General features: G+C 35.3%; 2 protein-coding genes across 3 annotated transcripts in view; one reads left to right on the top strand and one right to left on the bottom strand.

Moving 5' to 3' along the window:
• LOC137402214 (uncharacterized) overlaps positions 1 to 1,090 on the top strand; it is a 37,406-nt gene extending 36,316 nt beyond the window's left edge. For both annotated transcript variants that reach the window (XM_068088713.1, XM_068088712.1), the window contains one exon: positions 915 to 1,090. In XM_068088713.1, the coding sequence (XP_067944814.1) occupies positions 915 to 1,037 (123 nt within the window). In that variant the 3' untranslated portion in view covers positions 1,038 to 1,090. The remainder of the gene's footprint in view (positions 1 to 914) is intronic.
• A 122-nt stretch (positions 1,091 to 1,212) lies between these two features.
• On the bottom strand, positions 1,213 to 27,107 carry LOC137402213 (calnexin-like). Its single transcript, XM_068088711.1, has 13 exons — positions 27,011 to 27,107; positions 25,071 to 25,141; positions 16,803 to 17,006; positions 14,713 to 14,794; positions 12,048 to 12,263; positions 10,380 to 10,532; positions 9,917 to 10,048; positions 9,304 to 9,364; positions 9,030 to 9,193; positions 8,584 to 8,735; positions 6,746 to 6,869; positions 2,963 to 3,211; positions 1,213 to 1,777 (listed from the first exon to the last, which is right to left on the bottom strand). Exons 1-13 carry the CDS (start codon positions 27,101 to 27,103, stop codon positions 1,622 to 1,624), a joined length of 1,857 nt encoding a protein of 618 aa, XP_067944812.1. The 5' UTR covers positions 27,104 to 27,107; the 3' UTR covers positions 1,213 to 1,621.

The following is a 27,107-nucleotide window of genomic DNA, read 5'->3' as shown; positions in this document are numbered from 1 at the left end:
AATGATAGGAAAATACTTATACTTTCTGATAAATTGTGTAAGCTCATCTCTAATCATGAACATTTAACACAGTATGATATCGTTGATTTTCAAATGATCGTTTTATTTAATGGGTAACCTCTCTAACATTTAATGATTACTAACAGTATAGTTGCGATTTCTGGGATTTCCCTTTATATTCCATCAGATAGCCTGCAGGTGGGTGTTTATGAAGCTGAACAAGCGAAAACGCGGAATTAAATAGCTTTGTTCATTGATAGTCCAAGAAACAAATGGCAGCAAGCGATCAAATTGCATTATTGATTTCGGGCACACAGTTCTTTCTACCTGCGGTTCACAATTACAAACTAGTCCCAAATTGAAAAATCTTTTCTTACCGATGAACCGAACCTGAGGAATCTAATTATGTTTGTTCCACATCACTATATTTTGCACTCATCAGAGCTGCAAAATTAAGTTGCATCGAAATTTTACTCTGTATGCTACTCACGAAACTAAATACTAGCGAAATATAAGTGTACTAGGGTAGTCCATCATTTGAGGGTTGAGTTGCTCTATTTGAACTCCTGCAATTATCTTTACTGAAATACGTTTCACACAAGTTTCAAATGTAGCTATTTGTGCTGTTTTAAGGTTGTTGCACTATTAAATGCAAAATCGTTTCAATATCTACTTGAATATCTTCAGTTTTTGTTCAGTAGAATGAAAAGTTGGCTTCATCTTCCATAACTCATCTCACCTTGCTAATGTTTGTTAAAACTAATCAGCAGTCTGTACAGCCCATATTGTTACAAGCTTACCATTTACCCATATTTGGGTTAAGTATGTAAAGCTAGCACGTAAAGGTTACTCACCGCCAATGCTGGGTTACTAGAACTTTCCTTAAGGTCAGTGATAATTTTTTTTGTTTCCAGGCTGTTTCTGCGGCGATAGACCACAACAGAGTGCAAATAGCGGAAAGTTTGTTATGGATTGAAGAACTATATAAGCATGCAGAAAGAGCCCGTGATAAGGTTTCGACTGCACTGCTATGGTAATGTCTGACAAGATCTGAACCATTTTGTTCCCATTGTCAAAGTTATAACTAGCGTGCAAATTTAAGTTTTATGCATCCTTATTTTTGACCAGCCTATGGTTACATGTGCTTAATATCCGTCCATTGTCCAGAATTTTGAAAACATTTTATACAATTTGTCACTTTTGAATACGCCATAATTTTAAAGATTTTTATTTATTCAATAAATGTAACAAAAAGGATCACAAGCTGAATGGTTCGTTGGCATAGGCTAATCATGCAGGAAACCTGACACAAGCTGCGAGCAGGAGAGAAAAAGGCAGCAGTCGCGGGGAGTCCCGGCTAACACACTACGATACAATAAATGAACAAACATAGTATTGACGGCCCTGAAGAAGCAATGGAATAGTTAGATGGGTGGACTAGGTTGATGGAGGTGATCAGACATCAATTAGACAATATATCTACATGTCCTCATATATCTACACAACAAAGTGTATAGTTAGAATAATCATGTTCACTACTGCTGACTGCTAGGGCACCAGAAAATCGGACTGTCATTGTCTTGCATGATGCGAATTATTTTTCCTAAGACAGATAATGAGCTCAGTCTTTGCGAGGTTTCCTTTTTCGAGGTGAGCGTCTAGTTGGCTCCGCCTCTTCCTGTGAATCAGCGGGTGCATCTACTTCCTCTACGCTTTCCTCCTGTTTTTGTTCCTCACTATCATCGACTGTGATTTCCTCCTCCTCTTCTTCTGCGGGCTGCAAAAAGATCATGTGTCCATCGCATCATTGGTAAAAATGAGCTAGTTAGGGAAAAAAGTCTGGTTCAATGTTGATACTTGAGAAGATTATTCAAGCACGAAACAAAGTTTAATGGAGGACAGGTGGGGACATAGCATAGCTATCTACTGCGGCTACTGAATGATGCGCCGCCGCGTGGACAGTCTGATCAACACAGTGGATGCTTGTTGGATTGTTCATCACCGTTATGCATAGTTTGTGAAGACATTTGTTACCTAACATGGATCATACACAATTCGGGATGGTAGTAAATTAAATTAAAATAGTTCATTGGTGAAAATGCAAAGCATTTAAATAGGTGGGTTCACAGGATTAAAATTTAACTCTCCAATTTTCAAAAGCATTATATATATGTTGTAAGTTGGAATGATTTTGCCATACATAAAATGGTTATTGGTATGGAGCCCTGTTGCATTAGTTGTCCGAAAGCAAATCTTAGATGAAACTAGCTGGTTGAAGTACTAAGAAAAAAGGAATCGAGATTATGTTCATTAGAGTCAATTAATCTAGTCACCGATACCTTGGCTTGATCACCGCTGATGTAAACCAACATGTTTTTTTGTTTCGACACCGCGTATTGACAACATATAATCAACATATGGCCAAAGTGTGAATAATGGAAAAGACAAAGTTTGTCGATACGTCTGTAACCAGGTCTATGAAATCAAAATTTAAAAAAAATGCTGACATTTTTAAAATTTCGTTACTAGGTTTAAGTCTTTCAAATCTGAGCTGATTATCCCAGATAGTTTAACAGCAAAATAACATCTGTGAAGTAGTGCATCAGCAAGTTAATATTTTATATAAATACCAACAATATATTTAAAATGCTTGGTCAAAGTGAGTATATCCAATGAAACTGAATGAGCGACTGCTTCTTCCACCAACAATGCAGCAAGTAACCATCACCTGTGCGATGCAAGGCCTACCGGTGAACAACACTATTATTTCCAAAAATGAGTTATTGGATGACCCACACCTGCGCAAGTTTTACATTGCATCTATTATTACAGTCAATTACCTCCCAGATTAGGCTGTCATAAAAACCCGTGCGTGTTACCTATGAGCGTGTTACCTACGAACCGTATAAATGGAAAGGCAATTTGAAAGGGAAATGAAAGATGGTACAGCACGGGGCCTTACCTCGCTTAAAGCCGCCCGCCCTGCCTTCGAAGGCGAGCCAGATCTCTTTGAAGGTGAGCCAGATCTCTTTGAAGGTGAGCCAGATCTCTTTGATGGTGAACCGGATCTCTTTGATGGTGAGCCACTGCGCTTGGTTGGGGAGGATTGTGCACTATCACCAGCGGCGCCAGTATCATCAACATCCTCTTTCTCCTCGGCAGCATCATCAGGAGTTGGAGCATCCGTCTTCTTCTTTTTGCCTACATCCTCCTGCAGGCAGTTTTAGTTTTGACAAGTGGAATGCAGAAATATAATAACAGTGTGACAATTTAACTTAGAACGTATTTTTAATTACAATTAACGTGAAAAATAATGTTCTATATCTACTATAATACACTGTTAATTAAAAAATCAAAACTGACTTATGATGCATATATCTATAATATACAAATATATGCATATATATAATAAATATTTAACTGCCTGCAAAAATCATACATTGAAAGATGATTCGAAACATTGAATATTGCTAAATTATAGGAAATATATCTCGAACACTCACAGGCATGTAAAGTTATTATATGTATCAAATGTAAAGTCAACCATTTCTATTATATGATCATCATCATCTAAATGTATTAGTTGATGGCGATGATTGTAGTAACATGCTACTAACTGCAAGCTCAAAAGCAAACAATATTGATTTATTGCGTATCAATCGCTACCTTTTTGAAAGAAAACATTCATAAGTATACACTCATTTTCATTTCAGCATTTTTCCTTTAACTCACCGCCTGACCCATAAATCAATGCATCAATTATTATATTGTATTATTGTAAGATGACCACAAACTTCACCAAATTGGTAAATTTCAAGATTTAAAAAAGGCTTCGAGATTTTACTGTTCAACTGAATTCAAACTAAAACAAGCAGCTGGTACAGTACTCTAGCGCAATAATGAATATACATGCTTTTCTAAAACCAATTAACTGCGACTAAGCATTAAGAAATCAACTTGTAATGTCGGAGAGTCTGGTAGGAGAACTGCTTTAATCAGTACTAGGATGCACACGAAAAAGACTGAGAGACTAGTGTTGATGTGAACTGCTGCGAGTAAGTAATAAAATAATTATAAGCATAATCTAATAATGTATGTGTATATATATATATATATATATACACAGTCGAACATGGATAACTCAAACTTCACAGGACCAAGCGAAAGTGTTCGAGTTATCAGAGCGTTCAAGTTATCAGAGCACTGTCACAAGTCCATGTATTTATTTATTTACTAGTAGATGCATGTACATAAACAAACTATAATATAAATCAAAAGCATAAATGGTTTGTTTCAAATTAAATGCTTCTAATGTAAAGTTTAAAATTTTTTTACCAAAAAGTATAGAGATTTTTATATCGCTTTAGATTGGTTTGATGTTTGAGGTGATGCTATTGCCAGGACGTTTCGTTTAGATTAAAATGGGCAAAACTTTATCGCTGTTGAAATGCTCAGAAGAAAAGGCATCTTTTTTTAGTGTTTTAACCAAGATCAATTTTGTCCATTTTTCTTGAAGTTTATGCGAAGGTTACCTCACTTTTCCTTGCTTCTGAAGGGTCATCGCGAAGCGAATGTTTGGTAAAAATAAAATATCACCAAAACTTTAGAAAAGTCGTTGACAAAAATATTTTGCCGATGATGGTAATGACGACGCCTATGAACTACGAAAAATTCAAGTTTACCTCTATGGCTTGAAAGAAAGTGATTTTCAAAAGCGATAAAAAACCGTTTCGGTAGCTGTTGGGTAAAAAACTTTGAGTTAACAAAGTTGAGGTCGAGTTATCTAAAGCAATTTATCATTACGTGGGAATGGACTAAAAAAACCGTTCGAGTTAACCATTTGTTCGCGCTATCCGAGGGCGAGTTATCCATGGTTGACTGTATATGAAATTCAAAGCGGTCTAGAAAGTGTGTCTCCTAATAATGCGGTTATGGAGGATGTTGTGCAATACAGTGCATCCTCGGGTTATGATGTCCCTGTTTTACAGTTTTCGCAATACGAAGTGGAACAGGATGTTTTACTGTCCCCTCATTATGGCATTTTTGCGCCATATGACATCAATGAAAATGGCTTGCGAAATTCAAAATTGGCTGTCAGTGTGCTGAATACGTCAGAAAAAATCACGAAGATCATGTTAGTCGTCAAAATCTCTCACACAACGCCCGCAAGATATACAATGCTCACTCTCTCCAGTTTAACATTCCATTTTGTAAATGCTTGATATTGTGTGAGCGAAACAAAAATTGGTAAAAAGTAAGCGAATGTAAAAATTCATTGTATATTTCATTTCATATAGTATTTACTATAAACTTTATTCATTATAAGTATATAACGACATATCTGCATACATAAAGTGAATTCATTAACCATGGGTCATAAGATTGATAACGATGTGGATAACTTCATTCAAGGAAGAAGTAAGAAAAGGATTACTATGGCAATGAAATAAAATATAAGTAAATTAGTAAAATAACCATACGTGTAATTACTATTAGTGTTCAAAGGAATATGAATGCCTTTGAACCCTGGCCATTCTTGTCAATGCGGGTCTGTAACCCTGAGCAATTTGTCCAACGATCCGAAGTTTTTAAACTTTTTATGAATACATCTAAATGTGTTCATACATAATACAATGACATTTGGTGAAACACTAGTAAAAAAATCGGGCAACCTGCAGCAAATGTCATCAAACAGAAAAAAAACAGTATTTCATCATTATTCGGGCTAAAACTATGAAAGTTCGTTCGATTCTAAAAACTCGTAAAAACATGCACAGTAGTATCATATCCGTTGAGCACATGTTCATTATCATTTCATGACTCAAAATATACTGGAAAATTATTGTTAGCACCATAAAATTATTCATTTGCATCACAATCATTTATGACCTACAAATGAACAAGTGTTATCAATTTTTTGCGATATCTTTCTAATAAAATTTGTCATTATAACGAAGGAAGTAGATTAAGATATTTGAAAACTGTTACGAATGGCAGTAAAATTTATGGTCTAACATCTTGTGCAAGAATTAATTTGATTGGCTCACGATGTTACTTAGAAACAGCTTTTGTGAATAGAGCAATGTGAATGCCGGTATCCCCACTGTTAGGGCCAAAGGGTTATAAATATACTAACTTGTCACTAGTTTTTATTATGTACAGTACTTACATAAAATTCTGATGTTTTTAGTAGGTGTTTGCATTAGATAGTTACAGTGAGTTTCTATACCTCTCGATACGACATTTTCGCCTTATGATGCCAACATCGAATGAATTAAAATCATACGACGAGGGTTGACTGTATTAGATACAGTGCTATTAAACAGCAGAGCCAACCACGAGCACTTCTGTCAGCAGATCATTAGAGCCATCCATAGCCTTATAGCCAGTCTGAATATGATTTCAACTCCCTGAGTATTTCACCCAGATGGGTCTTTAAGATTACTCCCAGGTTAAAAAAGTTTCAAGTTAAAATACGAAATGGTTTTGTAGCTTCTAAACTGCAAATTCTAAATAAAGATGGTCAATAATTTGCGATATCACGAATGTGACCTGCAACACAGATTATGTGAACATTGGAGTTCACTCCATACATGCTATTATACATGTATTTGTTATTTTTTTAACTTTTAGCTACAAACATATAATTAATGATATGCACATAGACGTGATACTGATTGTGTGCTACCATTTAAGCCAACTCAGCAATGATAGTGGATTAATAGGTCGGGAAGCGGTGACATACCTTAGACGATCCGGTGCAACAGTAAAATATTATGCCAATTGGAATCAGGAGACTGACTACCAGCACCGCCCACAACCATGGTTTATCCTCGAGAGCATCCCAGACAGGCTGAAGCAACGGTCTCCTGCAAGGAAACAACCGACTCATTAAAAGGAACCTGTATGACACCAGCTTGCTACGGTGGCTTATCTGCGATGCTATGTGAGTCGTTGAAAGGATGATCGAAGCGACATTAATGTTGCCTATATTTTGCACAGGCAGAGCGGCAATAAAATGTCGCTGACGTCTGCATTTTCTAACAGTTTTTCAAATACATCCGAAGTATTGGACCGAGTCAAACAAGGGACTACCTTGAGTAAAACATCAGACTGATAGAGTCATTATTCAGTTCAATTGAAAAAAATATGGAGCTAGAAAACTGACTTCAACGACGACTCCTAATGCTCGCACACTGCTGCTAAAAAGCATGTTAATCATCCTTTTAAATGTTTTAAAGTCTTCAGATTAGTTCGTAAACCATCTTATGGATGAATCAGAGGTCAGGGAGTCAGATTTAGACCTTAGTCCCTTCCAATCAGATTTTAGTCCTGTTGACGCAGACCATCGATCTTCTCGGGCACACCGTCTCTGAAACCACGTCAACGAAATAATTCATTTACATTGTTGTAGTCTGGTCATCAATCGTATGTATTATTTGGTAGAGAATTTTCCACCAGATGTCACTTTATTTTTTTTCATGAACATCAAACCGCTTTTGTGTTACAACCAAACCAGAGAGTACAACGAGTTGATAATTTTGTTCAAGGTTGATTTGCTAACGGAGGGGTAACCTCGGAAAACAAACTTGCTCAAAAGGTTAACTCTCTTTCCCAACCATACAATTATAATTCGCTGAGCACAATGGACAGTCTCACAAGCTCCAGTTCCGAGTATTAAAGGTTGACTTGCAACAAAATTCACATTACAGTTATTTGATATCAAAATATTCACCATGTCTTACTCTGTTGTGTTGTAGGTGCAAAATATGTGGAAATGTGATTACAAGCTCTTAAAAGGTCAAAAACGAAAAGCCGCCGTAGATTGGAATCTCTTTATTTCTCTGACGTTGTCATTACAGTTTGGTTATTGTCGTGTCACGTGATGTTCTCACGTGAATTGAAGGCCAATAAAAGGCTCAATATAAACTTATCGTAGCACTAGTTTATGACAAACACTTCTGGTTTCACCGAAGACCCCGTATCAAATATAGATGCTCGCTACTTTACAGTTTTATTTCGGCTTGGTCTAATCGTCAAGTCCTAATCTGATCATGTGACCCAATACTTCGCAAATAACTTTTGCTGCACTTTTCGATTATCACAGGTGACTAACAGGCTCGTCATAAATGTCAGACAATGATATGTACTCCTTCGAGCTAAAGTTAAAAAGTTTAACAAATTTTTACAGTAAGTTATAAGATATCAGTGCTAAAAGTGACAGCATTACAATGACGATAAAACAAATGCGTAAGAACAATAGACATGGTTATATTGAATGCGTGAAGTAAATTTGTGAAAATATTTCAACGAATGAGGTTGCATGAAAGTGTAAACAGAAACCATCCTGTAACAACTACATCCCATTTGAGCCGTTTTGGAAAGAGAATCCAAACTACGACGGTCTCGTGTGGCTGCGATTAACTGTTCGTTTTTTAGTTTTTAAGAGCTTTTAATCACATTTCGACATATTTTGCAACTACAACACAACAGAGTAAGACATGGTGAATCTTTTGATATCAAATAACTGTAATGTGAATTTTGTTGCAAGTAAACCTTTAAGTAAAGTGCACAAACACTCACGCATTTCTTGCTGTCTCGGCCATCTCAGCGTCCCTTATGACCTGCCACGTCTGTGCGGTCCAAGCATCAGCAACAGCCAAGTCATCAGTGATCAGTACGTTGTCAAAGAAAACACCGTCTGTCATAGACCACAGCTCGAAGGCTACAGCACCCTGCAGTCAGATAGACTGATATGGATATTCCATGGCAAACTCGCAATGGCTAAACAAGAAACACTACTACAGGTTGATCCAAAGTTAGCACTAGCACCTAAAGCATTGACAAGACACCAACACAGGTGTAAATGTTGTGGTATTTCTAAATTTCCATTACAAACATTTTAGTTTTTCAGTGAGCGTTTAAAAAAAGTGATTTCGAAACATTAAGACTCAACTAATAATTCACGATTCGGATAAAAAAGTGGTGAAGGTAAAACCGAGGAAGAAAAAGGAGAGCACACAACTCACAATGGGAGTCATCTTGTATGGTTCTTTGTCCTCAAAGAAATCGGGGTTGGGAATCCTGCGGGCAGCCCACACTCCAGAATAGTCAGGGTTATCAATCATACCAGGAGTCCATTTGCCTCTGTAGTCAGGATTTCGTTTTTTTGGCCTGGTCCATTCACCACAACCTGTGAGTTAGACTTGCATATGGACCAACCGTATGCCGATAATGAAACACGGATTCAATTTCAATGGAATGACAAATACAGATTGAACAGCTATGTTCAGCATCCCCTACCTGGAGCTTCTTGGCACTTGGGATTATCAATCTTGGGAGCTTCCCACTCTCCATCCATTTCCTACATATACCAACATGATTTTAGGTGACCTCAAAAAAACCTTTTTGGTATTTTTGCTTTCCGGTTTGACCTTTCCCAGAATGTGCGGAAAATTGAGGTGGCAAGGCGGTAAAGCAATCAGCATGCTCAATTAAAATACTAATCGCCTATAACAACGCGTAGTAAGTATTATGCATTATAAGTAATGGCCAATATTAAGCTAATTTGGCTCGTGATCATGTATTGGCGAGTTCCCAGCATTCACATCATCAATTCATACTTGTTTAGCTGGAAAAATTGGCCCCTTACGCCAAAGGGAAGAGCTAGCTTTATGACTAATTTTGTCTCCACAACTGATTTTGTTGTAACAACAAAAAAATCAATGGAGATAAACAACGATTTTATTATCATGCAAAAACATAAATTTAAAATGCTTCCAGTTAACATTTAAAAGAAAAACTGAGCTCAGGTGCCACAGAAGGACTCATCCAGTGGAACCACTAAGAGTTGAAGTACTATTAGTACGATACTAGAGTTACGCCTGGACAAAATATCAGAACAACAAGAACAAACCTCATCCCAGTCAGCAGGGATCTTAGCATCTGGATCATCAACAAGCTCTGACTCATCATCCAACCAACCAGCAGGCTTCTCAGCATCCTCATCGAGAATAAACTCAGGAGCATCCTCATCCCAATCTATTGGCTGAAGAAGTTGGCAAGTTTACACTAGACACTAATATTTATAGCAAATAACAGATGTGTTCGAATGGGCATCATCAAAAACTCTTGAGACAATATTTAAGTCATCAGAAAGAAAGACTTTTTTCTAGGTTGTCAGGCTGACAACACGGATGCAGAAAGAGTGTAAACACTATGTAGATATATAAAATATTAGCCCTACATCTATAAAACTGTATAGAGGTATTTTACTTAAACTAAGTTATTGTACATCAAGGAATGAGAGGTCACTGATCTATGAAAGTGTCAAATAATAGACTCTCCTATGGATCATAGATCTTGAAGGAGAGACAAACCTTTGTAGCATCAGGGTCTGGTATTTTCTCCCTGTCATCCCAATCACTTGGCTTGAAGTCCTTAGGGTCATCAATTTCGGCTGGTGGATTGACAGGTGGTGTCATGTCCTCAAGGAGGCTGCCAGAGTTCACCATGGCATCATCTACGTGCACCTAGACAGACAATCAAATGTTTGTTATGGAGCTGACCTAAACATCATCCCTCTACCTGATTGTCATGTTGTGGTTCGAAACAAAAGCTTGCCCACTGATCCATGATTATAATTCTGGTAAGCATAAACATCAATGATATAAAGTTCTGTTTCATGTAGAGAAACTATGAAGCCCAATATAAAAATACGCGGCAGGTTACAAAAAAACACATGTCTACTTGGGCTAAAAATTAATCTAGTTGGAAATTAAATGAATGTAAAAGCAGCTCTTACACAATCCTCAAATGAACTAAAAACCAGAAAAATTTTTTCATCAAGCTTTCATGTTTTGTATAATTTATATAACAACTCAGATCTACTCATCTACTAATCAATAATATCTCACAGTTATCCCTTATGCAGGAGTTTTACAGGTATAATAGTGGGCAGTTAAAATGGGGCCAAGTCATGCGTTTTAATTTCCACACTCATGATGCAGCCACTTACAACTGATACAAAATAGGAGGTAAGCTTATATAGCTGTAATAGTCTAACTGCAAGCAAAAGGTTTCTGTTTGCAAATACTGCTCTGTTCGCTGTGCACTCTAAAGAGACACATGAACCATAAGCAGCTGCCATTAATTACTCTCCCAGTGTCTAGTTAGAAGTTTGTAGTGGGAAATAAACTTCAAGTACAGATTAAGCATACATACTGTAAGCGTTTCTGTTTATGGCATAATTGACTGAATGTTATCAGTGAAGTGTTGGCCCAAAAGCAACAAAGTTTCAATATCACAAAAACAAACAACCGTGGTCTCCGGGGCTTTTCCTTGCAATTTTTTAGCGTAAACATACACAATCTTCAAAATTTACTAATGCATTATAACCAACTACAGTGAATCATTTTGCATGACCTTAGTAAAAAATAGAAAAATATGTATGTCCACTCAATTTTGAAACTTGTCATTAGAACAAGTATGAGATAAGATGAGTTGGAGATTGGAAGTAATGGTTGCAGTACTGCTAATTAGCTGCAATGAGTAGGTCTAGAATAGAGTCTGCATCTTGCTTATCTGACAATCAAGAGTGTTACAGCTTTGCTGCATGATCGTTTACATAGCTGAAGTCGATTATACTAAACGTTAGATGTAAATTAAGAAGTGAACTTTGTTGATTTGTTGCCAATGAATGTTTGAATGTTGTAAGATTTTGAAATCTAAAGCAATCGTAAATTAATGACTGATTATTGGTAATACATAAAAGAAGTTTGTTGGTGTGGCGGGAAGACCTAACTGACATCTTGTTCATTTGCCCCCTTTTAGGTGGAAGCCCTCAGGGTATCTTTTTAACAACAAGCAAAATTGCTGTAAGATAACATTTATACTCAACGTAATGCTGGATTACATCTACGAATTTCAATCCCGCATGACAGTTTTTTTTCAAACTTTCAACCATTGCTTCGGGCAATTGAAAGGATTTGCCCGAATTATGGTAAAGGTTCTATTCTGTGTAAAAGAACAAGCCCAGGTACACTCACCTCCCACTTATTGTCAGGTTTGACAGTAAGCCTGAAAAGATGTGTTTGCTTGTCCCCATAGACATCTACATTGCCAGATGGCTTTTTTGCGTGTTTCTCTTCATATTCACCAGTTTTAGGATGTTTGTGCCTCATAATAAAGTGCATCTTCTTGTCCATCCCACAGGTGTCAGGTCCAAACATTATTGTGTAGCCACTCTTGTCTGTCACTTGTTTCTGTTCAATGTACAACAGCAATGCAGTAATATACAGACTACTAACCTTCCCAGAGTTAACCAACACAACAAAAGACCATCTAATTTACCACAATTTCAGCATAAGTATTGCTTGTGCTAATACATATAACAGAATGAATAACTATGAATTCTTTTGTAAAGATTTTCCAGTTGTTCAAAATCATAAAGACACTGCCTCACAAGAAAGAGGTAGCTGTTGAAAATTATAGTAGCAAACGGACTACCGATTATTTGTTATGTACATAGATGCCTTACTAGCCACTCCACGGACAAAATAATAGTTACCTAATGAATTCAAGTAACTTACCTAGATAGCTAGATCTTTTGTCAAATCTTTACTAAAAAAATACTGTGTCATAAAAAACCGGACATACAGTCTACCAAAAAAGACAAACACTGAGATTTGAAGATGTGATTGCGTCAAATTTTAGTTGATTTCAAAAGAAAGCATTTTTTGTCTATCAGTTGATATGTTGTTTGTTGTGTTACGCGGTCTCATTGTCAAGATATTTGAAGATTAAAATCGAAAAAAATTAATCGTGGTAAATACGCTCAGGCCCAAAAAACATGCCCAAACTTGCCCAAATGATGTAACGAGTAATACGATTTATCTCTATCTCTCTTATTCACATCAGCTATTGCGATAGTCTAGTCCTACGCGGCTCTATTGGCATATATTTTATTTGGTATTTGCTCATGTTGGCTAAAATAAAATTTCGAATACAGCTACGTATACATTATTATGAATGTCTCAAACGCCTCGCCTCAAATAGGGGAAATTAAAACTTGTCATATTAGCTTCCTCTAAATGCTGTGTAAACATCTGAGTACTGACTGCGATTCTGTCGGTATACGGTAATTGGGTCGAGTTAACTTATTTCATCGCGACCTTTGTATCAGTTAAGTTCTCAGTTGCTACCCACACCGGAAACTAGTTACTAAACAAAATAAGCACGCCACCATCTTTGAAAAGATTATGTTCGAATACATGGCGAAACCAACTGCAGCCCAAAAAGTCATGTATAGTCAACGTTATCTAGGCATTATCAGTATTAATTTGTAGAAAATTTATTTGTCACATTTCAATTAGTTAATTCAAGTACGAAACATATGGTTCTATGAGTTGACCGAAATGGTGAACGCAAAACAATGTCAATTTCGTTGAAATCAATTAACCCACCGATTCTGGCAAAGGATTACTAAAGCCATTCTTGCACCTGGCTGGTGGTGTGTGGACTCACCTGTTTTTCCTTAATAGGGTGGAGCATAAAACTTTTTGAACTTAATATTTGGTCCGTTGGAATTGAGTCGAGCTATGTAGAAGTACATGCCAATACAGCTCTGATTACACTACATAAATCCATTTATCAGAGTAGATTTCAGCACAGATGGCAACAGGGCTATGATGTATTCAATATGTTCTGCAAATCATGTTTTGCATTGTCTTCAACAATATTATTTTATTATATAATTTTTACAAGGCAAAAATTTTTTATCGCAGCATAAAGTTTTTATTCACATAGTTCCATTCCCCTATCTTTCCCTGAAGGATAATGCTGTTGCTGCCTGTCAGCTCTAACCATAACCTGTCTGTCCCAATCTTTAATCACCTGACGCTCAGAAAACTTTGAGTCACCTTCGCTGAACTGAGCATTACTACAATTTGTCGTTCGTCAATAAAATGTGCCGGTGCAGTAATTCAGTAAATTAACGATGTCAATTAAATCAGTAAATTAAATATCGATGTCGACGCATGTAGCTACTAAAATCTACTACTAGCCGATGCACGTAACTAACTAGTAATAGAGTAAAGTCCTTAACAATGAGAATCTTCGAAATCACAGACAAACCGTTTTACGATCGATAACATTTAATATGACCTATATAAAAATTTCATCCTGATGATTGGCTAATGAAGAGATCTTGTATTTATTGCTCGTGGACTCTTTTCACATGTATCACTCGTTTTGTCACGAATGACGCACCCGTTCGAATCTGAGCTTATTAAAAGATGGCCTCATTCAAATGCTTATACTTCTGGACAGGGTTAGTCTATAAAGATAAAAAATAACATCAAATTGTAGCTGATTTTTTAGCCTTTTATTGGTCTAAATTTCATTAAATCGACCCTTTTGAGGCAACCACATCTTTCATTAAATTGGACATGTTTTTGGTGCTCATCATTACACATCTAGATACATTTTTGTGGTTGCGCCATGTACTTGCACCTGTAAACCAACAAAACTGGTTTTGATGAAGGTAGTTTTAGCCATAGCTTGATGTAAGAAGTGAAAGGTTATTTACAATTATATTCACAACGACTATTCACAACTAAACGGTTTAAAATGCACCATTAGTTGCAACTAAATATGAATAACAATAGTGCGTCGTCATCGTCATGCATTATTGCTAGTAATAAAACTACCTACCAGGTCGAGACCAGGAACATCAGACAACAGTTTCATATACGAGCCTCCGCAGTCCATTCCATTTTGGTACTTGACTTCATATCTGCAAAGGAAACCAATAACAGTCAGCGTAACAGTTTCACACTAAAATCAACTCGATGAAGATAAATATCATGTGGGATATACTTCCGCGCAGCAACTGAAAATTCACGAGAAAATCCCATTAATTGGTTATAAGGTTTTGGTAGCAAGTGGATTTTATACGCCTCATTAATTGTACGACTAAAAAGATGCTATGTTAGCTTTGTAAAGAATGTAAATGTGCGTTTCAAAACTTTTGGAAAGTAACATCTTCGTTCTGATTCATGTTGAAACTTAATTTCGACATGTCACACTGTGCCGGCATGTTAAAATCTGCAAACTCCATGATTTTGTAGCGCATAAGGTTCATACCAAACGAAGCCAGAAATTTGCACTGTTTTGATAAATCTAGGAAAGACAAACAAGAGAATATTCAGTTTGTATTGTTACCATGTTTGATTTAGACTTATGAAAATGATATATTAATAAGTAATAGATTTTCTGGCATTTAGATTAAAGTATTGCAGTATAACCTGGTTTGTTAAAATAGATAAAAGCAATAAGTAAAAGTGCAATGCTCAGGCATAAAGGAAACTCGGCTCTATCAAGATCTATGCACAGCTACATGTATATCCGTAATAGATATATTCTTCACTAGTTATTGAACTACACAGATAGTTTATATAACAATCTTTATTGAAAGTATATAAGCTAGCCAAGCGGACAGCTATTACATAACAATACTGACACCAATACATCTTGGACAATGAGTCACACAACCATCTCGGTATGTTACAGACCAATTGATTAAACTTCATCCAATGATAAAATAACTCCTTGTTAGATTATAGTTGCATGTCTCTAAAATTATTTTTGTCACCGTCATGACTCCTCTTAGCTGCAGGTCTTTGAAAAGACGCAGAGAACGAGATCATCGCTTGAGCTGGATTACTACATACATGACACGTTTCCTGTCAATGACTGAAAATTTAGAAGGGTAAATCTTGAGCAAATCATCATGAAGCTTGGAAATGAAATAGCAACTTTAGGTGTGGTGATCATCGATATTTTGATATTATTAGTTTATGTTGTACTCGATGTTAAACATTTGACATGCCCAAAGTCATGATAGTAAGCAAACTTCTCGCTTAATGAGAAGTTTAAAAGTGCTGAATTTGAAAGAACTAGCAAATCTAGTTTGACAAATATATATATATACATATATATATTGGAGAATAAACAATATATATATATATATATATATAATTTACGCAGTCCCTACGTATTACTGCCATAACGAAGCTAGGGAATATTAACTAGAAAGAATTAATTTTCTTTGTAGAAAAAATTACAAATGAGTAACATTGTATTGAGCGCGCAAGCAACTGATAGCTTTTATGTTTGCAGTTCTAAAGTTGCTTTCCCAAGCATAGTTCTCAATACTTCTATCTAGTCTATTGTTTAAATTGTTTGCTTAGGGCTTGCGCTAAATGATGCTCATTACAAGTTTAGGTTACAAAAATTTGCTAGTGGTTTATATAGTCACAGGCTAATGTTCACGACAGATGTTTTCCCTTGTGTAACTTTATAAGGTTTGGAATGATCCTCTTACGGACGCAAAATTGGAAAGATAAAAACGGTGTAAGTTATTATTACATTGAACGTTGACTTTTATTAAAGTTAAAGAAAACTCAGGACCAATAACTCAAAGCTGCAATTGAGTTGCACCACTTTCAACATCCGCATTAGGACGGTTGAGAAAAATAGCAGAGACGTTTTTTTGCGTAAAGTTGCAAACAGTCTAAGCAGGTTTCGTACACTACGGAATATGATGGTCGATTTATCAAACTATTCAAACTTACGCAGCCATATTTGTACAATATATATTCATAATTGTTCAATAACACTTGCTAGTTAGTGAGTGCAACTCCTGGCTGAACCGTGCCAGCCAATATGCAAAGTAACATTAGTGAAAAAGCAAATTCACCACTAAGCACTAAAAACCATCAACTATCTAAATCAATACTCACTGGACAACAAGAGGCTTGCCAGAGAAGGTGAATGGTCGATCTAGTTTAGTGGAAATAGCAGCATGTCTAGCCTTGGTTGTCAGCACAAGCCCAACATTGCCAGTTACAGCAGATGTGTCTGGGGACTTCACCTCCCACTCGCCATTGTACTTGGCAATATCCTCATCGGCACCCTCTTTTTTGGCTGCTGATTTGACCCATCGACTGCAAATTGATTAAAAAACAAGTATAGACTCTGGCAACACATCTTAGCAAACTTGGTGACGCAAAATCGCATCTCTTTCTACATATATATTGATTTGTTTAGCGATGATCATAAAGCCCTGATACCAAGTTGAAACTTGCAAATGTATTTTATGTAGCTTTTGCAGGTGAGACTGATATTTTTTATCTGCACATTTTAGTGTCATAGCTCAACATGCCAACAGCCTACAAATTTCCACACTCTAACAATCATCAAAGTTGAATACTTTACATATATGAAACCACATAAATGTGACTTTTACTGTGATTATCTAACCACTCATGAATGAGTGGTAAACTGAAATAGTCATATAATTCCCTCATCAAAAAATTGGGTCAAATGACTATGTTTAAATACTGATATTAACAGAGAACTTCAACTCCACATGTAGTTATTGCTAAATTTTTGTTTCAAATAAACATCAGACCTTTTTATTGAAGACAAAAGTTAGCAGTAGTGAATAAACTCAGAGATCGAAAGCAGTAACAACTATAGTCTGGTACACTGTATCACAGTAGGTAGTAATCCTACATTCCATCAGTGATCGTCTGTTATAACATTATTCACACAGTAACAAGCCCATTCACACCAGTGAATATTCTGCAACATAGTGTTCTCATTACACAGTGTGGTCATTGAAACAATGAAATACTAGCCCCGGCATCAACTATCGTGCAATGACCAATAGACAGACTAATCTGTGACAGCCAATCACCATTGTCGAAGTGGTACACATTGCATAAACTGTGGAGTAACAGGCACACACAATGTGCCAATTGTGCCTTGATGATGCTATACATCTACAGTGCATATAGTCTATGAATAATAACTGACAGGACAACCCCAAAACGCTGCGATACAATGTATGCCAGCCTCAAGACTGTCTACTGGTAGGTTGCATGCATAGAGTTATCTCCCCCTAGAGTGATAACTGTGCCTTCAACAACACGAGCGTTTCCAGTGCGAACAAAGGAGCGTTTAGGCCACACCCCTTTTTGTGCTAGTCAATCGTAGTGATTGACAGAACAATAACATCAGCCATGAGATGATCATGAATTTCCACAGTTAAGATAGTAATTATTGCTCATATTAAAGAAATGATGATTATAGTTTATTACTCTAATATATGCTTATTATTTAGAGCAATTCAATACCTACATGCCTTGCAAAAGCACTGAATAGATACTATTAGATAGTGTTAAGTAAGGGAGTTAATGCAAGAAGTTACTCCAAGTTATCATTGGTTACTCATAGATAAGATAGATAGTCATACTGGGGTTGTATTACATTGGTGTGATGGGAAGCTAATCGACTGCCATCAACTGGAAGTATTGACATTGTATGGTGATAGAGTGATTCATTGACACCACCATCCACAAACAGGCCTTGCATGTAATATTAGATTTCAATACATATCAATCAAATACATAGACTAGCGTGAAGCAAAGATGTCCACTAGTTAGTGGACATCTTTGCTTGATGTAAGCAAGCAAAAAGTTTGAAAGTTAGAGTGGCAAATGTTGTTATATGTTAAATAAAAATAAATTATACTTAATTATACTAAATGATAATTATTTAAAAATAAAATAGACTTTTATTACTTTATTTATTAAATAATTTTATAATGTAATCATAGCTAAACAGATTATATTTAGCCATTACTTGCTAATTATTTTACATTTAAACGCATTTACAGTTTTATTTTTCTCCGTAATTCATTCCAACAAAACACTTCTTTCATGATATGAAATTTAAAAGTTGTAGTTGTTTGAAAAAGCTTGAAAACCTTTACAGTAGTTTTCTTTTTTTTTTAATTCATTTGAACTGCTTAAAAATATTTTCTCATGATATGAAGTTTAAAAGTTAGAATGGCAAATGTTATATAAAAATAAATTTTTTGTCCAGACTTCTTTATTACTCGGGCAACTCCGGTAGTACAGCTCATAGTTGATGGCAGTCAAGTAGCTTCCCATCACACTAATGTAATACAACCCCAGTATGACTATCTATCTTATCTATGAGTAACTGATTGCATTACCTCACTTACTGAACAATATCTATTTAGTGCCTTTGCAAGTCGTGTAGGTATCAGGGATTACGTGTATGTCACAATTTCCGTTTCCATAATTGATTTCCATTTCCATAATTCATTTCCATTTCCATAACATTTCCATAATTCATGTCCATATTATTTCCATGTCCATAACATTTCCATAATTAATTTCCATATTATTTCGATTCCCATAACATTTCCGTAATTTATTTCCATATTATTTCCATTTCCATAACATTTCCATAATTAATTTCCATATTATTTTGATTTCCATAACATTTCCGTAATTCATTTCCATGTTATTTCCATTTTCATAACATTTCCCTACTTCATTTCCATAATTAATTTCCATAACATTTCCATATTATTTCCATTTCCATAACATTTCCCTACTTCATTTCCATAGTATTTCCATAACATTTTCATTTCCATAACATTTTCACTTCCATAACATTTCCCTACTTCATTTCCATTTCCATAACATTTCCATAATTAATTTCCATATTATTTCGATTTCCATAACATTTCCGTAATTCATTTCCATATTATTTCCATTTCCATAATTAATTTCCACATTATTTCGATTTCCATAACATTTCCGTAATTCATTTCCATTTCCATACCATTTCCATAATTCATTTCCACATTATTTCCATTTCCATAACATTTCCCTACTTCATTTCCATATTATTTCCATTTCCATAATTCATTGCCATAACATTTCCATATTTCCATTTCCATAACATTTCCCTAATTCATTTCCATAGTATTTCTATAACATTTCCATAATTCATTTCCATATTATTTCCATTTCCATAATTCATTCCCATAACATTTCCATAATTCATTTCCATTTCCATAACATTTCCCTAATTCATTTCCATAGTATTTCTATAACATTTCCATAATTCATTTCCATATTATTTCCATTTCCATAACATTTCTCTACTTCATTTCCATAACATTTCCCTACTTCATTTCCATATTATTTCCATAGCGTTTCCAAATTCATTTCCATATTATTTCCATTTCCATATTTCTAAAATAGAATTTCCATATCCATTTCCCTAAAACTATGGAAATATTTATGTTTATGGAAATTGATATGGAGAAGTAAACATTTCCATAATATGTTTAGCGATCCCTGGTAGGTATTGAATTGCTTTAAATAATAAGCATATATTAGAGTAAAAAACTATAATCATCATTTCTTTAATATGAGCATTAATTACTATCGTAACTGAAAATTCATGATCCTTCTTCAGCCCTTCTCATGGCTGATGTTATTGATCTAGTCAATCACTACGACTGATTAGCACAAAAAAGGAGTGTGGCCTAAACGCTCCTTGTTGGCACCGGAAACGCTGGTGTTGTTGAAGGCAGTTATCACTCTAGAGGAAGATAACTCTATGGTTGCATGTGCCAAATAGGACTTGACACATTGTCTGAAGAAAATGAAAAAAACACTCAATTGCACAAGAAAGGGAACACCCTTCAATTTACAACAGCTGGTATTTTCATGATAGTCAGGAGCCCAAAGACTTGATCTTCAAACACTGTGAAGTTTAGTAACCTTTATTAAATGTATTTATAAGTCCTCTCAGCAAAGATTTATTTTATGAAACAATGCAAAGGTGTTTGAAATTAGATGACAGTGACATTGAAAATGTCACTGTCATCTAATTTCAAAAACATTTTCTAAACGCATGTCAAAATGCCTTGGGTATTTTTAGAACTTGGGAATGTGGCCTAATTGACATACTGTATGTGTGTTCCAGTTGGAAAGCAAGGCAGGGAGCTGAACATAAAGCTTAACGCAAACACCGCTTGAAACAAATTTGTTCAAGGTTTCCACGTACCTAGATCATGCTTAGTTTTAAAGAATGAGCGAAATATGTAGCTTATTAAAGTGGAATACGGACAAAATAATTGAATAAGCTTAGACTAACAGTTATGTACGTTAGCTATAGCCTGAAAGATTCACAAAGACATGATAAAGACCAAAAGGTTTGACCAAACCCAACATTTAAATCTGCATCATTCCTTTTCCTTTGGAAAATAGATTGCCATCTAAATAAAATTGTCCCTGACATTCCAACATGAACTGTCTGAAGGGAGCCATAATACTGATTAAAGATTCGGTGCAAATTTTGCATAGAAGAATTGTATATGATTTATTTATAGAAAACAATGAATAAAACTCTGTTTTCGCGCGCTTGAATCAAATACTAGTCTTGCAGCAACTATTATAAACGGAAACAAATCACGCTATCTGCAACAGCCAATTTCTATCGCCGAAATGGTTCACATTGTACCGGCAGTCGTCGATGCCGGTACAATATCAGAAAAGTTTGACAGCTGCCATCTTTCCGGATATATCCGTGTTGCTTCGTCGGTGCCATGGGTTTACAGTTCACATAATCACTGATGAACGCCGAAACAAAAACGCCGTCATACAGTAATATAGTGTGAACCAGCCTTGAGTCAATATCATAAGTAATGAAAGTTAGGATTGTTGATCCTTAAAAGTATGCTACCATAATGTTGCTCATTGGAATGAGGAGAGATAGTGTACATCTGTGTAGTAATAGCTAACACTACCTTATAAAGCAAAGCGGTGTAGCTTACGGCACTTTTTGTTTATTCCATGAGAGCCCCGCTTGGGACTGAAAAAAATTACGCGGGCTTCTAGATGATCCATGTAACAGTGGTTGTGGGCGAAACATATATGGCAGAACAGGGAGCAGCCAGACAGCATTATTCAAAGGTTTACTTGCAACAAAATTCACATTACAGTTATTTGGTACCAAAAGATTCACAATGTCTTACTCTGTTGTGTTGTAGTTGCAAAATATGTGATAATGTGATTACAAGCTGTAAAAGCTAAAAAAACGAACAGTTAATCGTAGCCATCACAAAAACGTTGTAGTTTGGAATCCCTTTCCAAAAGAGTGTTCCTATCATTTGTTTTCTTAACATATGACATGGACACATCATACGATTGCACTGTATGACAGCGTTAGATCTACTTACTACACCAAAATTTGTAGTCAGTCCCAGCAGTATCTTGCCTGTAACGTGTTCGCATCAAGTGAACTGCTTTAGGATGTAAACTAAAGAATATGTGAGTTGACTAAAACACTTTAAAACTCCCTAACCATTTTGACTACAATGATTTCCAAAAATTGCTCTTCTCTTAATTCATTCGCAACCAGACGAGAGTTAGCTGGCGTATTTATAACGTTGCTAGGCACCCAACGCAAGCGAACTCGCATCTGAAATTTACCAACTTCTTGCATCATAATTTTTGAATCATAAAAAATATTTTTGATTAGCTAAAAAGAAAAAATTCTGGCCAATAAGACAAATTTTAAAATATGCCTCTACGACGTCTCTGGCAAAATTTATAACCAAATTAGTACACCCATCTCAACTTCTACCAAAACCGGAAATCATTGTGCCGACTTGAAATTTTATCGTTTGTGATAATTTTTCAACTCCAGAAGTAAATATGCAGATTTAGAAGTGGTAAGACATTGAAAGACTGCATAAATCAAATTAAAACATTATTTTTAATGTTTCAAAGTTTTTATTAAGTTTTAATTTTGCCAATTTGAATCGTTATGCTCAAATAAAAATACACTTTTCACGCTGCCAGCCGTAGTCAGACTAACATTATCTTTTAGTTTCGATAGGATCATATTGATTCTTAGAGCTGTCTATAAAGTTTGAAAAGTCAAGAACAGAGTTATTGAACATATTCCCACGACCAAATAAGAGCGAAGCGATTGATTGGGAGATTTATGATAAATGCACATGTGCACACAACTCCCGAAACACTATCCGTTAACGGCCGTCACCAAACCCTTGTTACGAAATCTTATCAACAAATTTAACTATTTTTCAGTAAAGTCGTTCAAGTATAATAATGATACAAAACGCATATAAACCTATTTAAATATGTTACCAAGCCTCTGAAAGGTTACCGCAAATTCCTAAAACCAACCTATCTAATCGGATTATACATAAATAGACAGATTAATTCTGCCAAAATTCGCCACAAAACGCTTGAACAGCTTGGTTTATTAATAGTTTCGACCGACCTACGAAACGCCAATAAAGCCGTGCGACCGATAGTAGAACTATTTAGCAGTACGCAATTGAGCACGAGAAAAACATGCTCATTTCACCAGTCTATGGAATTGTTTAATTGCCAAGAAGGTTTGTCTACTCTTTGAGACTGTTTGAGGCGTAGACCGATTTACAGGTACGAAAATGTGGTACACAGTTTATCAGCCTACGTTTTTGCCCAATTACCGAAGGTTTTTCAAATTATCTAGAACATCAGCCAGATTTTTTTACATCTTATCTACAAGGTAGGGCGTTACTACAACCCCCTTTTATGACAAGAATATTTCTTTATTTCACTCATATGCATAAAACTTCCAGACGCGTAAATGCGAACGCTTGTTTTCTGTTACATATCGCTGTCAAAACCATTTTACATTCACAACACAACCAAATTTCAAACTGTATATTACACATCAGCTTGCCGTTTAACTTTTAATATTGCATTTCAGAGATATACTAAACATATTTCTTTATTGTTGTTGTTAATTAAATTACGTACAGTAGGTTAGGTCTACAGCTTGAATTAATATTTATTTTAACCAACCACCAACTTTTAAATTGTATATTACACGGCAGCTTACCATTTTACTTTTAATATTGCATTTCAATATAATAAGAGATTTAATACACATATTTCATTATTGCTGTTGTTAGTTAAATTACGTACAGTAGGTTAGGTCTACAGCTTGAATTAATATGTATTTTATTATTGTAAAACATAAGTTTGAGATAGTTAAATATTTATTTTATTAATATTTATTTCTGTTACATATCGCTGTCAAAACCGTTCTACATTCAACACAACCAACTTTCAAACTGTATATTACAATATATTTTACTTTTAATATTGCATTTCAGAGATATAATAAACATATTTAATTATTGCTGTTGTTATTTAAATTGCGTACAGTAGTTTAGGTCTACAGCTTTACAGTCTACAGGTCTAAGTCTCATTTACATTATACTCTGTCAATTCCTGCTGAGAACTACTTTTTCAACAACCAACAGTACCCTTTTTTCCATTATTACTTTGGTCGTGGGCTGTATGACAGTGGAATTTCTAGTTTTATTATTTAAAACATTTTCATGACGTTTATTGGAGTTATATTGGCATATAGATTTGCTATCCTTTTTTTGAAGGATGATGCTCGTGAGGAAAAGTTCGAAGTTAGAGTTTCATGATTTTCATGTTCATGACTAACTGCATATGTAAAAATATTATTCATAAATATGTATTGTCTGTAATAAATGAATTGTTTCAGCCAAATTTTGTATAGTATGTAATTTTTATGGTGCAAATTTAATTTTGTTTCAGCAAATGACAATTTTTTTTAATTGGAAATTTCCTGAAACTACCTTCTTTGAGACACGGATCTACATAAACGAACGTCTACATCTACATACGAATTGTCTATATGAATGTAATATAGTTTGAAAAAGGAGACGTGGTTGGTTCTTTTGAAATTTGATATAAATTATCTCAAGTCTGTCTCCTGTAGTAGTAATTTGAATTACGGCAATTTTCTGAAAAAAATAGCGGTATCTGAGGCTAATCGCCTGGAAATTAGTTGGGTGCAAATGAGTTAACTTATTGCTATATTATTTCACAACGTGTAGCTAGGAATAGAAAATTTATTGCAAAAAATGTCCGCACGTGTCTAATCGAGATGCCTAACAGTCGAAAGAACAACATGATGGCACTACCATTCTTCTTTATGATGAAATAATGTAATTTAGAATCAATACACCGGCTGTCAGAGCATTCAATAGAATAGTTCAGCCTAATGTCATATTACATATACACTAGAAGGCTAAAAACAAACAGCCACGTGACACTCACCTATTTAGTCCATCGTCAAATGTCTCAGCTAGATAAGAGCTTGAAGGTTTGGAGGGTGGCTGATAATGAACCTGCAATTCAAAGTCACATTTCCAATAAATCATCTCGATAACCAGTTACTAGCACAGCATTTTATTTCCATGCTTCAGCAACGAAAATACACAAGCTATTTCATGACGTTTGTCCAAAATACTGGTCCTACAAGTTACCATTTGACAAAGAAAAACAGCAACTGCTAAAAATTGCAAAACCCATGATGATCTTTAGGTTTATATTATAATTTATATCAGCATAATAAAATATAATTCAACGTAATTTGAATTGAAAACCGCAACATACAGAAAATTTTATTATGAACCAATCCTACATGTACATAAAAATAACCTTAGCAAATATCTGCTGAAATCGCTAACATAGAACAAACAACAATTAGGTTGAACTCACAACTATTAAGACATGATATATGCCATTTGCAACTCTTTTTGGACTTGTATGACGCTAGTACCATGACCATCCAGTGAGCCATGTCAGATCGTCAGACAGACTGACGGATACAGCAGTTATTAGGGTAAAAAGTGATCAGAATTTATAGATGTCACACGCAACTTTCTCTGACAGCATAAAAAACTTGAAGTTGTTCTTTTGAAGAAATAATCACTTTTGAAGTTGTGTTTGGAGCATGAAAATGCAACATTAGTTACTTATTAAGAACTACCATATTAGCGAGTATACGAAATGCTCAATGGAAGCTCTGTTTAGTTAAAAATACATACTAAAACCTAACTTTAAGTATGTGTTTAGTAAGCTAAATTAATTTCAGTTAAACAAATTCAATGTTTATGTTATACTATGTCTCGAAGTACTCCCTACAGTACATACTGCACATAGTACATCGTAACATTACATTTTATTACAGATCATAACCACTAAATAAACTATAGTTACTATGGTTCATATATTATATTGTTAATTTTTAATATGCTTAAGTATATAAATTTAGATGATTTTTACCGAGGTGTTTCTATACCACGGGTAACTCTATACGACCCATAGATAATTACTATGGGTCGTATAGAGTGGTATACAACATTTTTTAAGGCAAAAATGTCGTATACCACTATACAAACTTTTCGCCTTACGATTCAAATGCTGAAACAAATTGAAATTGTATGACGAGGAGCCACTGTACGCAAAATACCAATAATTTTTTGGCTATGCTAATTTTGTACGGCTGAAACTAATTTAAACAATTATATTTAAAGGTTGACTTGCAATAAAATTCACATAACAGTTATTTGGCATCAAAAGGTTCACCATGTCTTACTCTGCTGTGTTGTAGGTACAAAATATGTGGAAGTGTGATTACAAGCTCTTATAAGCTCAATAATGAACAGTTAATGGCAGCTATCTCTAAAACGCCGTAGAATGGAATCCCTTTCTAAAGCGGCTCAAATGGAATGTAGTTAAACACGACAGCTTCTGTTTACAGTTCTATGCAACCTCAATCGTCGAAATATTTTCCCAAATAAACTTCACGCATTCAATAAACCCATGTCTATTGTCCTTACGCGTCTGTTTCATTATTACTGTAATGCTGTCACTTTGCGCACTGATATCTCAAAATCAATAAGTTCCAATAAGTTTTTACCCAGCTACTACCACTGGCACCCGTCCTATGATATGTGATCTTAAAGTGGAGAATGAAAGCATGAGCCAAAATATATTAATCTTAAGGAAAATTGTGTATAATAATATCATGATTTACGAAACCGCGATGCAGTAAAATTTTGAACATGGAATATTAGAAATCGCTTCAGTGTTAAATATTCACTCAAATTTCGCATAGTCTGTGGAAGAATTCGTGAGTTAAAGTAATCGTGAGGAGAAAATGAATTCATCGGTGGTTCAAACCATCTTTTAGGACGGCCGGTAATACTAACCTCTGGTGCTGGAATGCTTAGCTCTTCATCATCCTCAGCGGTAACTAGACCAACTATCACAATGCAGAGGCAGAGGAGTGACCAGACCCTCATGGCA

Source organism: Watersipora subatra, chromosome 8, assembly GCF_963576615.1.
Source record: "Watersipora subatra chromosome 8, tzWatSuba1.1, whole genome shotgun sequence".
NCBI classification, from domain to species: domain Eukaryota; kingdom Metazoa; phylum Bryozoa; class Gymnolaemata; order Cheilostomatida; family Watersiporidae; genus Watersipora; species Watersipora subatra.
The sequence above is the reverse complement of the archived record's forward strand: the minus strand, read 5'-3'. Positions and strand labels throughout refer to the sequence as shown.